Source organism: Sciurus vulgaris (assembly GCF_902686455.1).
Source record: "Sciurus vulgaris genome assembly, chromosome: 8".
NCBI lineage: Eukaryota > Metazoa > Chordata > Mammalia > Rodentia > Sciuridae > Sciurus > Sciurus vulgaris.
The window spans coordinates 16,161,984-16,176,751 of NC_136468.1; the positions used below are offsets into that span (position 1 = coordinate 16,161,984).

At 40.1% G+C, this 14,768-nt stretch overlaps 1 protein-coding gene across 7 annotated transcripts in view; it reads right to left on the reverse strand.

The window, feature by feature from the left end:
* The window catches only part of LOC306667477 (putative RNA-binding protein Luc7-like 2), a 68,719-nt gene extending 59,782 nt beyond the window's left edge, over positions 1-8,937 (reverse strand). For 2 of the 7 annotated variants that reach the window (XM_079150136.1, XM_079150132.1), the window contains exon 1: positions 8,432-8,644. In XM_079150136.1, the coding sequence (XP_079006262.1) occupies positions 8,432-8,492 (61 nt within the window). In that variant the 5' untranslated portion in view covers positions 8,493-8,644. Of the gene's footprint in view, positions 1-12; positions 2,746-2,773; positions 2,874-5,320; positions 5,473-5,495; positions 5,580-8,431 lie in introns of those variants that run through there. The other 5 variants (XM_079150133.1, XM_079150137.1, XM_079150138.1 and 2 more) reach the window with 5 other exon arrangements.
* Positions 8,938-14,768: the final 5,831 nt, after the last annotated feature.

Consider the following 14,768-nt stretch of genomic DNA (forward strand, 5'->3'; position numbering starts at 1 on the left):
TTTGATACTTACTTACAGAGCTGCAATTCTGATACAGTAACACTCGTACTCTGGATATCTGGTGCCTTCTATCATCCAGAATTTTCTACACACAAAATTAGAAGTAATGAAAGCTATCTTTGGCTACGAAGAAATAGCTGAAAAGAATCAAAGAAAAAGTGATTGGCTGGCTTATCTATTAAAAAAGACAAGTCCTCATTGGTTGGTGATAGCTATAAATACCAACAAAAGCATCCCCAAATCTAAAACCAACAAAGAAATAAGGGAAAAGAAATGAAAATATCAAATACACACACACACACACACACACAAAGATAACAGACAACCTAATGATAAAGGAAGTTAAAATGAAAAACAGAGATTGCCATGAAGGAGACGTGAGCCTTAAAACTAGAGAAACAACACAGCAGAAATACTGTGTTGCACTGGATACACACCAAATTCACAACAGGTACTTCCTCTGGGAAAAGAATAAGACCATGAAGGAGAACATAAGGGACTGCATTTGTAATGCTTTATTCACTTTTCTAAATCTCACAAAAATAGTCAAAGTAACATCTGTTTATTCACGTAGGTGTTTATTTCATTGTCCTTTGTACTTTGTATAGTACTTTTTCAAAATCAGATATCTACAACCAGTATCACAGAATGTGTCACTTAAAAATAAACATAACTATTCCTCATTAGATTTTGTGTTCCCTCTAGGACTAGGAGATCGAAGCAAATACTTCCATAATTTCAAGAGGAAAGAGATGACTAAAAGCAACTCAGCAACTTGGGTATACTAAGGGAAGAGTCTACTGCTATCAATAATTACTATACCCCAAAGCACATCAGCCAATATATAAAACACCACTGTGGGGTAGTATTCGCTCTAAGACCATAAGGCAAATTAAAGTATAACACAAAAATTTCTCACAATGCTAATTAATACATGATTGGTGGACTCTGAGGTGAGTCAACTGTGTTTCATCCTGCTCTGTTCCCCGTGTTCAAAATGCAGTTTCTAGGGTTCTTTTCATATTCCCTTGTGGTTGGCGAAATCCTCCAGAACTGGTGACAAAACAAGTAATTCCCATGGACCAAAACACTAAAAGAGAGGTGAGAAATCAAGCTAAAAGAGGCAATTTCACTTTGGAGGTCAAGAAGGACCTCTCTAGAAGTCTCCTAGATCTCTCCATCTCACAGGTTTGTACTTCCAGCCAATCATTTCTATTTATGGGCATGAGTATATACAGCTCAACAGTTTCTTCTCACATGAATAACTAGATAGTACTTTCCAAAGTACGGAATTTGCAAAAAAAAAAAAGATGATTTTGTGTGTTTTATGACTAAGCTAATCAACATTTTAAACATCTTGATTAAGTGTAGAAAGAAGCTTCTATTTAGCAAGTTTGTATTTAATAAACCTGACAAATTCTTTTTTTTTTCTTTTTTTCTTTTTTGCAGTACTGAGTACTTTACCATCAAGCTATGTCCCTATCTCTTCTTTTTATTATGAGATAGGATCTTGCTAAATTGTGGAGACTGGCCTTGAACTTGCATCTCCTACCTTAGCCTCCTGAGTTTGTGGGATTACAGGCATGTACCACCAAATCCAGCAACAAATTCTAATTTTTAGCACAGGAAACAATAAATGACAACAGTCTACCTGTATGTCTATAATACACCATTTTGTTTTCACTATAAATTATTTTAGGGTAATTTAAGCTTCATTTTAAATTAACTTGAATTTTTAGAGAGTGAGATGACAAAGAAACAACATTAAACAAATAGGAAACAGTAAAAAATAGTAAGGGTGAGGTGTGACCAACATTTGGGAAATATTTACCTAGAAAAAGGCTTTTCAAACTTTTAATATGCATCAGAATCACTTAGACATCTTTTTTTTTTTTTTTTCCTTCCATACTAGGGATTGAACCAGGAGCACTCTACCACTGAGCTATATCCCCAATCCTTTTTTATTTTTTGAGACAGTCTTGTTAAATTGCTGAGGCTCATCTGTGATCCTCTTGCCTCCAATACCCAGAATTTCTGAAATAAGTGGGTGGGCCCCAAATTTGCATTTCTAATGACTTCACAAGTAATGCTAAGGGTTCTGGTCTAGGGACCACAGTAAGCAACACTAGTAACTAGAAAGTTTTATGATAGCTTTAATTATTATAGCGGTGGTACACTCCTATAATCCCAGCATCTCAGGAGGCTGAGGCAGGAAGACTGCAAATTCAAGGTCAATCTAAGCCATTCAGAGGACCTAAGCAACTTAGGGAGACCCTGTATCAAAATAAAAAATAATATAAAATAAGAGCAGGGGGGTGTGGCTCAGTGGTCAAATGCCTTGGGTTCAATCCCTAGTACCACAAAAAAAAAAAAAAGAAAAGCCTTATTATAAAAGACCAGATAGTAAATATTTAAGGCTTGCCTGCCATAAGACTACTGCGACTATTCAACTGGATTGCTGTAAGGCAAAGCTGTCAGGTGCTATATGTATATGAATGGGCATGAATTGTGGAAAACTATTTAGGAAAAGCAGGGAAGAGCCACATCAGCCCCATATCTAAAACATACCCTCAAGCAACTATAAAGGGCATATTGTGTAAACTATCGCCAGGGTAGAATACAGTATAGAACTAGGTACACGATACATACTATCCAATAAATATCCAACCTCTTCTAATGAAAAGCAAAGCTTTGGAATATTTAACTCTAAAAGAGAAAATTAAGGTGTGCAGAAATCTGAGGTCTCAAGAAAATAAAAAGCAAAACGATTTACCATATTCAGAAGGCATGACAAAAGATTCAGCAAGGGCAGCTGGTTAATTCTTTTCACGTTGAATCAAATAGGTCAAACATCAGTTGTACATGGTTCACAACTAAATTAGAACATATGGGTCAATATTGAGTGAGTGTTTTTTAGAAAAGTTTTAAAGATTCCTTTCTCTGACCAATGTTAAATAGCATATTATAACATTCAGATGACTAAACTACACATTACTTTCTGATGCCTTTTACCTCTCAAAGCCATAAATTATTCAGTTAAAACAAATCATGAAGCTGTAGACCATTTCAGAGTTCTCACAAACTACTTTTCTCTATATCCTTGATCTTATAAAATACATCTATTTTAGCCATGCCTTCCAATTTCTACCCTAATGGTTTCTAGTACTTGAGAATTTAAACCAAAAAGACAATGATTTTTCTGTAGGTGCTGAAGTTACAAGATTCCTGTAAGAAACTTATCCTCTTTCATTCTCTAATTCCATCACCAGGAAGATGTTTCAACTTCCTTCATCTTCTCAGTCTACAATTTCTTGGTAAACTTATTAAGTTGGGTAGAACTATTTATGTTTCCTCAAGAGCTATACTATAGCACTGAGCTTTAAGGATTCAGTCCATTCCAAGGACCTTTCTGGAATCCCATTCTTGAGAAGCATCTGGTTCACTTATCTAGTCTTGCCCAGACTTACTGATCTTCAGTTTCAAGATACCTGCCTACCTTCTCAGTCCCTCTGCTTACCTGAAGCTTTTGCAACTTCAAGCTTCACTGACTAAACACTAACTCACTAAACCTGATCTTGACCCACGTCACCTACTTGCCTTTGAATTCCCTGTCTTGAACTAGCAGCTCACTGCCCTTTATCTTCACATGACATCACACCTAAACTAAATCATTTACTTCTTGCTTATACAGCTTACACAAAAATAAATATTTTTTTGTTTCAATTAATTTTTTTTTATCTGAAATAATGACTCAAACATAGGCTTACTGGAAGAGAGCTAAACAAGTGTGGAAAATCCAAGGACAACACAAGGTTCTTTGAGGTGATATTTCTACTGTTTTCTGGGCTGCTCTGTAGATAAAAATATTATTCAAAATGAGGGGAAAAATTTAACTGATTTACTACACAGGTGCTAAAAGAGCTTTAATGTCACAGATATGCCTGACACCATGAAGTCAAAGTTACTGAAATTCAGAGATACTACTATTTAGCCTTAGGTTTGCTAAAGGTTTTTATGTTAAAAAAATTTACAAAATCTAGGCTAATACATATGCATTATGTAAAAAATATGGGCTTGTACATTAAAGGCTACGCCTCCTTCACTTAAAATGAATGATCCAAGTGGAAAAAAAGAATGGCTTACAGCTGACCAAAAAATAAATATGGTTCATTACATTAATGAGGAAAAATTAAGAGAAAATGTGTTCAATGTTAATGACAAGTCAAGAAACACAGATTAAAGATGATTTTATAAAGAAGAAAATCCACTGAAGAAAACACTGCTGCAATCTCTGATTCAGTAATTTTGCAGAAAGGCAGTAATGTTATACTGTCCTACAGATTATAAAGTTAGACATCACTAAATATATCAGGAGCAGGTAAATTACTTTCTGAATTGTATCTTCTTGGGTATTTCCTAAGATGAGTGTCCTTACAATTTTATATTGTATAAACTATAACATACAATATAACTGATGAAGAATATTATGACTAACATCCTCTATTAACCAAGGAAGGATGGTATCATACAGTTCAGTAAGATTAACACCAAAAATAGCTAAAATTTTCTGAAAGCTTTAACATGCCAAATACAATCCCTGGTCATGGACAACAGATGATGCCACAGAAGTCTATTACAGTCTACATTCTCAATCTATAGGTTGTTTTTAGGGCATACTTTCATTCCTGGTCTGCTTTAACCTTAAAGTGGATCTCTGCTCCCACTTAATGCAACTAAGAAATCTGGAACCCTCAGAACAACCCGACTTCTGTAACCTACCTAATTTCTAAATTTAGGATATAATCTAAATTCACACCCTCACACCCTGTTTAATTCCTATTCCCTGCATCTTCCCAAGTTTTTCAGTGATCAGGGCCAGAGACTTATTATAACCAAACTATATGCACACAAAAGGGTTTTTGCTAAGGGATATCCTTACAACTGATTCAACCCAGTAAAAATGACCATAGTAAAAATGCTGTATGAGGGCACAGAATAGTCACACAGACAATTCTCAAAATGCTTCTCAAACTGTTTCTTGAGTTTTCCTATGTGGCTTCTCCCTGCTATCAAATGGAATATCCCTCTCCCTCCTATTAATTCTAATAACTAAAATAGAAAGGTATTCACAAAATGTAATGACTCTTGAACCTGGGATGAAAAAAAAATACACTAATACTATCTACTTATGGTCCTCCCTTCTTAAAAACTTTAAATTTATTTATTTTTCAACATTTTTTGAGGTTAACAGGAAATTGTTTGGTTTCCCATAGAACAAATTACAGATTTAACTTGAGGCAAAAAAGGTTAAGTGACTTACCCAAGGTTACAATTAGAGACCAGGTCTCCTGAGTCTCAGCTCAGTGCTCTTTTCCTTAGCCCATGATGCCTTATCAGAAAAATCCAAATACAGTCAGACCCCCAGTTACATGGGTATGAGTTACACTGATTCACATATACAAACTTTATATAGTGTGACCAATGTTTCAACTCACGCGGTACCCTGCTTCCATTTATGCAGTATGCCAGGCATCGGCACGATTTTCAGTGGCACACAGGCGGTTGCCACCACCAGGGCCCTAGGCAAAATTGCAAAGAAGGCAAAGTTTGTCTTTGGCCCTCCCACCTCCATTATGCATTCCTCTCCCACCTCCTGATCATCCCCCTGCCCAGCCTCCCAGCACCATCATGCTGCCCTCTAATTGTTCAAAGCCCCCCTTCCACACTCACCCAGGACTGTCCTTTCTTGAAGTGCCCAGTGATCCAAAAATTACCTCTCCATTTCCCTCACACCAAAATTCCTATTCCTGAGGATTCCAGTGAAGTTTAGGTAATCTAAATGATTAATTCATTTAATTCAAGATAAGGTACATTTAACTTACAGACTTAAATCTCCAAGGAATTTTAATAAGAATTAAAAACTGTTGAAAAGGGGAGAGGGATGAAATATTCTGGAAGGGAAACTAATGTTCTGCCAGAGCACCAGGACTCCTGTGCCACTTGAGCCGTTTTCAAGGATAGGACACTAAAGATTGAGGTGTACTGTGGCTGGCTAACTTGAGCCTTACTACCCAAAAAGAAAATGGTTGCTTTATACTTAGTCCCCAGGATTTAAAAAAAAAAAAAAAAAAAAAAAGGACCAAGCTGCCTCAAATGCCTCCTCCTACCTACCTTTTCCACCTCTCTCCCACCTCTGGATCCCCATTTCCACATTTCCGCTTCCAAAGACACCCAACATCATTCCCCAGAAACACTGTGTCTAATACAAGGCTTCCCGATATATGGTTTCAAATTACATGATGTTATTCAGTGATGTCTCCAGGTTCCCCTATCCCTGGATAACTCAAAGTTGACAGTACACTAAAAAAGAATAATCTAATTATTTAAATATCCTGAATTATAAAATCAAATGTGTAAATTCACTAAATATCTAGTTAGAAGGAAAATAATCTTCTGATTATCTCAAATACATAAAAAATTAATTTGAATATACAAAAAACAATTTTTTTCCTTGAAAGTGGTATATCTCTTACTTCTGACCCAACGTAGGAGTGAAAGTCCATTATTTCAGTTAAATATTATTGTGGACTGGTAAACATGAATTCATTCACAAATCCTCTAAGTCTGGAGGCAAAAACAAAACAAAAAAAGGCCAGTGACAGACACATAAAAAATATAAATTTGTATACAAAGCAGAATGGATTTTAAGAAATTGAGCTTTCTGCTGGGACTACACACAAATATATAAGTATGTATGTGTTACTATAATTTGCAGTACTAGATTAGCTGCCTAGTTCAGAAATTTCTCAGATGATGGTTACCTTCATCCAACTACCTTGCCAATAACATGAGAAAATCTAATTTATGCAGAAAATACCACATTGGTATCTGTCAGGGATTAAAAGGATCATGTAAAGCCTTAAGTGATTTCTATGAATTTATTACAAAGACTGATTATTCTGTTAGTTAAGATCCTGGATGAAACTCTTTCCAATACCCTCTCTCATGCTGGAAAAGGAGAAATGTTAAGACATGCTGCAGTTATAACCATTCTTATCTACACATGGAAAATAACAATTAAAATCTTCTCCAATGGCATATTTATTTAATGTTAATTTTCAAGAGTTACTGCACAAAGAACCTATTTTCTTCTCAATGTTTCCCTTCTCTTTATACAACCACAGTTTGTCTTCTACACCTGTTTACCTTTATGTTCTATGAAGAAAGTTTCCAGTATGGATTTTTAATTAAAACTGAACCGTTAACGCTGAAATGCCACTCTAAATATGCGTTGCTAAAAATATTTTAATGCAATTGTTTTTTCCTACTCACATACTTTGCTGCAAATCACTCAAGTAAATCATAAGAGCATAAGAGCAACTACCATAAATTAAATTCAAGGGCCTTTTCTCACAAGTCAAGCAATTTGAATAACTTGTCAAGAAAAAGCATTTAAATGGCTAAGAAACTATCTGACAAAACAAGCAACATATAAAAACAATGATTTTGGTATTTTTTAAAGAAAGTATTCAACTAGACCTTTCCTCCACGTTGTCGTGTATTTAAGTTGAATATGAGTGTATTACTAATTATTATCAACAAAAAAGCAACAGGATTTCATTATTTTACTTAGAAATTCCCTATGACAAAAGATAATCCAGTATGTAGTGGCTTTTTGTTCAGAATCTAACTTAAGTGCCTAAAAATCTCTTTGTTTCCCTCGATTCTGCTTCACTGGGCATCAAATTTCCAAAATGGTCCTATTTGGGACGCATGCAAGATTTGTCAATATTTACTGAACAAAGCCTCTTAAATTGTCTAACAAAATGGAGGTCTCTCGGAAAAACAGGCCATAACATTTTTTCTTTTCACAAAATGGGGCCAAACACACCCACTTCAAGAAACCATGGTTTGGGTCAGATTTTCCATAAAAATGGTTGATTCTGTGGGGATGGACGGTGCATCTCTGGGACGGGGTAAGGTTTCCCTTCACACCCGGAGCGGGGGGCGGGGGCTGCTTCTCTCTGGACTCTGAAGGGCGGCGACGAGGGGTTAAGGAACTAGAACAGGGGGCGGCGGCCTTAGCGGTCCGCAGGTACCTAATCAGCAACAAAACGGGCCGCCCGACTACGCAAGAGAGACGTGGGCTCTCCCATCCCAGCCAAGTCAACATTAAAAGCACAAACTCTCCTTTCTGCCCCCAGGCCCCGCCTAGTCCCATTGGCAGCAGTTCCCGCCAATCCGCACGGTCACCGCCCCCCAAGCCCGCCTGCCAAGCCCTGATTGGATGGGACGGGAGCCGGGGACCTCGTGTTACCAATCTGGGAGCCCCTTACTCAGCCACACGCGCGCGCCCAGGTGCGCCCTCGGACCCCTTCCCGTCGTCGGCCCCATCCCCTCCCCCACCCCCAGGGCTCTGGCAGACACTTACCGTCCCTGGAGGTGCCCATCAACTGGTCCAGCATCGCGCGCATCTGGGCCTGCGCCGACATGGCGGCGGCGTAGCGGACGGACGGGCGGGGGTGGGGCGCAGACAGAGCCCTTTCGGGCGGGGGGATGAGGGGAAGGGGTGGGGGGAGGTGCGATGCTGTCTCGGTGGCCGCCGCCGCCTCGAGGCGTGCGGAAGGAGAGCCGGAGGGGTCCCGGGAGAGTCCGGGCTGCGCTCCTCACGACGACGTGTACGTGGAAGACAGCAGCTCCCGAAAGCGACCCTCGTGCCCTCACTCTCCGTCCGGTTCCGGGAACAGAAGCGACACGGGCTAAGCAAGCTCTCGCCTCCAACACCGCCACCCGCCAGAAGCCGTCAACCCCCCCCCTAAGCTGTGACGCTGCTCGCCGCCACCGTCGTCGCGACGGGAGCGCGCACGCTCCTCGCGCTGAGTCGTTTCCCGCGGGGGCTCCACCAACTGGCGTCCAACTGTCTTCGCTCCGCCCGCCCGGCCTCCGGCGGGTGTTCCACCCTAACGGCTCGCGGGCGCGTGCACGCGCGCTGCCCCCGCCCCCCCTACCTCTAGATCTCGCGAGACTGGTTCTTTAACCGACTCTCCAGCCGGATCTGCCCCGAGGCGCCAAACCCGGACCTCACACAGCAGGCTGGCTAGGGCCGAGCTGGCGGGCCAGATCCCAGTTAGCAAAATGTGCCAAGGTTAGCTCGACGAAGTAAGTAGAGACGGTGCCCACCAGTTCGACGGAGTCTCCCCGTCCTAACAGCTAGCGTGGGCGTTTTCCTGGTGGAACATCCCAGTTTCAGGGCCCGCCCGAGCCGAGTGGACGCGGCCTTTCCTCCGCGGCGGAGCCCTAGACTGCAGAAGCTGGGTCACTGTCCCTCATCCTGCCCCAGTACCCTGGGAAGCCGGCTCTCCTACCCATTCGGATCAAGCGGGCAACTGTTAGGCTGCATTTGAAGCTATAATAATTAGCCGGTATTGTGAGAATTTATGAGAAGGCGATCTTGCAGAACGGCACATCAGCGACTGTGAACACGGGAGAGCGCAGGGGCTCCATGGTTTCCTGTTGCCCTGCACTCCGGGCTTTACTAACCTTTAGTAATGGTCGGAACTGTGACAATTTTGTTTTTTTATTTTTATTCATTTATTTATTTTGGTACCAGGGATTGACCCCAAGGCGTTCAAGCACTGAGACACATCCCCAGCCCTTTTTTTTATTTTTGAGACAGGGTCTCGCCAGCTTGCTTACATTCTCACAGAATTGCTGAGGCTAGCTTCCAACCTGCGATCCTCCTGCCTCAGCCTCCTGAGCCGTAGGGATTACAGGCATGCGTCACCACGCAGGGCTCAGCAAATGATTTCTTAATCGTGGGTGGCGAGTGAAGATAACCACACAACTCTTGCAGTTTTGGTCTGAGGACAAAGTGAGCCAACGCAAAATACCTAAACCAAACCTTTTGCCTGGTGTTTTTAAAACCTTTGACAAAATACTAATTCTTTGAGACGTTAATATTGTTTCACTATAAGTGTATGAGCATTGCCTTGAGATGTACAATTAATCCTGGCTAATGCATTATCGATTAAAAAAATTAACACGAAATAGCAAGCACAGTTCCAAGACCCCTTTAATTGTATAATAGGCCAATAAATATTTTAGAGTCATCTTTAATAATTAACAAAAAGTTTCCCTCCAGTGAGTTAGAAAACCCCAAATTCTAAACTAGTCCAAATACTAGAAATGTCATTATCCTTCGAAAACTGATCTACAATAGTAGAAAAATGTACAAATTAGTATGTCCTAGAGGGATGCACTATTATATATAAACATAAACGTAAGAAAGTACACTAAAATGTTGAACCCGCCATGGTGGTGCACACTTGTAATCCTAGTGACAAGAGGTTAAAGCAAGTTTGAGGGCAGCCTCAGCAATTTAGTGAAACCCTGTCTCACTAGCTCAGTGGTAAAGTACCTCTGCATTCAATCCCCAGTACCAAAAAATAAAATGTAGGGGGCTGGGGAGATAGCTCAGTTGGTAGAGTGCTTGCCTTGTAAGCACAAGGCCCTGGGTTCGATCCCCAGCACCCAAAAAAATAAATGAGTAAATAAAATGTAGAATAATTGTTTTATTTTGCTATACAGGGACTTGAACCCAGGAGCACTCTACCACTTAGCTACGTCCCCAGCCCTTTTTATTTTTTTCTTTTTAAACGGTCTCACTGAGTTGCAGAGAGCCTTGCTAAGATGGTGAGGCCTGCCCAGTCTTTGTACTAATACATCTGGCTCTTTTTATTGAATTTTTTGGCCCAGGCTAGCCTTGAACTTGGGAACCTCTTGCTTCACCCTCCAGAGTAGCTGGGATTAAAGGCTTGGGCCACCTTGCCCAACTTGAATAATTATGTTTCAGTGAAGAGATTTTAGTTATCTTTTTTTATTTTCTACCTTCCTGATTACATTAACCTTTTTGACCTACATTTTGGATGTATTTAGTATAAACAGCATAGCTGGGTTTTTAAAATAGTTTGGTATTTACTGCCTGTATTTTTGCTAGGAATAGAATCCAAGGCATTGTGCATGTTACTACCACTGAGCTCCATCCCCAGCCCACACACTTTTAATTGAAGCAAACTGAAGCATTTAATCATTTATATTCATGTATTACTCATATGCTTGGGTTTAAAGTTATTTTGCACATGCCTATAATCCCAGCAACTCTGAAGGCTGAGACAGGAGAATTGCAAGTTCCAGACCAGTCTCAGCAATTTAGTGAGGCCCTGTGTCAAAAGAAGAAATAAAAAGGGCTAGGGATGAGCCAGGCATGATGGTGCACCGCAGTAATCCCAGTGACTGGGGAGACTGAGGCAGGAAGATCGAGAATTCAAAGCCAGCCTCAGCAACTTAGCAAGGTCCTGAGCAACTCGGTGAGAATCTGTCTCTAATAAAATATACGAAGGGCTGGGGATGTGGCTTGGTGGTTGAGTGCCCCTGGGTTAAATAAATCCCCAGTACAAGAAAAGAAAAGCTTATTATTTTTATCATTTGTCTCACTGTATTAATTTTCTTTCCTTTTTGATTGCTTTTTAATCATTCTATTTTTTCTCCTCTATTGGTTTATCATTTTTACCTTTATTCTTTTAGTGGTTATCCTGGAAGTTATAACATAGGTATCCAAGTCTAATTCAATCTCATTATACTTCTCAGAAAGAATACAAGGAGGGCTGGGGCTGTAGCTCAGTGGCAGAGTGCTTGCCTGGCATGTGTGAGGCACTGGGTTTGATCCTTAGCACCACATAAAAATAAAGGCATGCTGTCCAACTACAAAAAAAAAAAAATATATATATATATATATATATAAATATACAAAGAAGCTAGAACACATAAACATTCCATTTACATTCTTCACAGTTTATATTCTATTGTTACCAAGTGTTCTGTTGTTTATTATTTAGATTTATTATTTTGATTGAATCCAGGGACTTGAGCACATTGAATATGCTCTCTGCCACTAAGCTATATCCAAAGCCCCTGAATACAGGTGTTTTAGTTCTTTATTTTTTGGTACTAGGAATGAAACCAGGGGTACTTTACCACTGAGCTAAATCATCAGTCCTTTTTATTTTTTATTTTGAGACAGGGTCTCACTACATTGCTTAGTTGCTGAGACTGGCCTCAAATTCATGATCCTCCTGCCTCAGCCTCATGAGTTCCTGGGATTACAGAAGTATGCCACTCTACCCAGCCAGGTGTTTTAGTACTATGTTTCTTAACACCAAGTTTCATATAACCAGTGTTCATTATTTAGCACTTACTTTGCTCTTCGTTTCCTCTGAAATCTTTGCCTTTCCCTCTGAGATTATTTCCTTTTGTTTGAAGTTTATCCTTTAGGACAAGCGTCAACAAATTATAGTCCAGGCTAAATCCAGCCCACTGCCTAAAGTTTCTTTGGAATACTGCCAGACTCATTTATTTACATATTATCTATAGTTGCTTCTGCCCAACAGCAGTTGTGTGGTTGTGAGATACTCTACTGTATGTTCTGCAAGACTGAAATATGTAGTCTCTGGGTCTTACAGAAGTTTGCTTGCCCTGCTTTAGAGTTTGCTTTTGTGTTGGTCTGCTATTGGGAAAATTGTCCATCTGTTTTCATCTGAAAAGATCTGTTTTTTGCCTTAAATCTAGGTGGATATTTTATCAGAATATAATTATACAATATCATAGAATTCTAGGTCAAAAATTATTTTCATTTGATACATCTGACCTTTTTCTTTCCACTGCTCCTGAGAAATGAATTCAGTCTATTGCTCCTTGAATGTAGTTGGCTACCTAAAAATTGTATTCTTTTTGCTTTTGATTTGCTGCAATTTTACTTACTATCATATACATGAGTGTGAATTTATTTGTATTTTTTTGTAAGACTCCATGAGCTGGGCGCAGTGGCACACACCTATAATCCCAGCAGCTCAGGAGGCTGAGGCAGGAGGATCTCAAGTTCAAGGCCAGCCTCAGCAACTTAGTGAGGCCCTCAGCAACTTAGGAGACCCCATCTCTAAATAAAATATAAAAAAGGGTTGGGGATGTGGCTAAGTGGTTAAGCAACCCTGGGTTCAATCCCTGGAAAAAAAAAAAAAAAAAAAAGTCTCCAAAACTTCAACTTGAGAAGGTTTTTTTTTTTTCCTTTGGTACCAGGGATTGAACCCAGGGCACTCATCCATTGAGCCACATCCCCAGCCCTTTTTGTATTTTATTTTCTATAGCTTTATTGGGGTGGTTATCACACAGGTGCATTCATGTGTCAAATTCAATGATTTAACATGGGTATATGTAAATATGTAAATTATACCTTGGTATGACTTGTTTTGTTAAGTTGTAAAAACGTAGCCAATGAGCTGGCACAGTGGTGCACACCTATAATCCCAGCAACTTGAGAGACTGAGGCCAGATGATTATAAGTTTGAGGCCAGCCTGAGCTATTTAGCAAGGCCCTAAACAACTTACCAAGACCCTGTCTGAAAAATAAAAAGGGCTGGGGATGTAGCTTAGTGGATGAGTACCCCTGGGTTCAATCCCCAGTACCCACCCACCCCATCAAAAAAAATGTAGTCATTGGCCAGACACAATGGTGCAAACCTATAATCTCAGCAGTGTGGGAGGCTGAGGCAGAAGGATCACTAAGAAGGCCAGCCTCAGCAACTTAATGAGATCCTAAGCCACTTAGTGTCTCAAAATAAAAAATAACAAGAAGTAGGGATGTGCCTCGGTGGCAAAGCATCCACTGAACACATTGTGACGAGGAACAAGAAAAGGTGGTAATAGGTGAAAAAGCAGTTAAAATAAGCCAAACTCAGTGTCAGTCCTATAATCGCAGCTACTCCAGAGGCTGAGGCAGATGGATTACCAATTCCCAGCAAGCCTGGGCACATCAGTGAGATCCTGTCTTAAGATAAATGATTGGGTATGTAGCTCAGTGGTAAAGCCCCACTGGATTCAATCCCCTATACTACCAAAACAATAAATTTTAAAATTTTAATAAAACATTTGAGATAAAGACAACATAAAAGGAAGAGCCTTCAGCATGTTTAAGTGCTAATGGGAGTATCCAGTGAAGAAGCAGTTGGCATTCCAGTGGGGAAGGAAAAGAAACAGCAAAGTAAAGGAATATAATAAAGCATGTATCACGTGCAAAACTAGTGGAAGGCACTATCCTGCTAAAACCTCAGGCTTCCCTAGTCCAGAGACCCTGCCAGTATAGAAAGTTCACTGCTAATATAATCTGTGTTTCAAAATCAGTTCTAACACTGAGTTGAGCTATTTGCTCCCTGCCCCATACTAGGGATTGAACCCAGGGGTGCTTTGCCACTGGGTATCCCCAGTCTTTTTCTATTTTTTGAGACAGGGTCTCATCAAGTTGCCCAGGCTGGCATCAAATAGGTGATACTCCAGCCTCAACTGTCTGTGTAGCTATGATTACAGGTATGCCCTGGGTTCAATCACTACACAGCAAAAACAGCAGGGGAAAGAAAAGCAGTTTTATTATACTGTCTGGACAGAAATGGCCTGAGGAAATTAACCCATAACATTTGATATGTGTGTGCTGAAAACTTGCAGTCCTCCTGCTGCAACCTCCCAAGTAGCTGGTGTTACTGGCATGTGCCACCATGCCTAGTTCAGACCCCATTATACATATTTCTTAAAATTAGGCAATTATGCCTCGTCTCTTTTTTTAAATGTAATTTATTGTATGTACAGTATCATAACAACAAAGGAAACCAAAACATCTTCATAGGGCTGGTATTATGGCTCAGTGGTAGAAAGCTTGCCTGGCA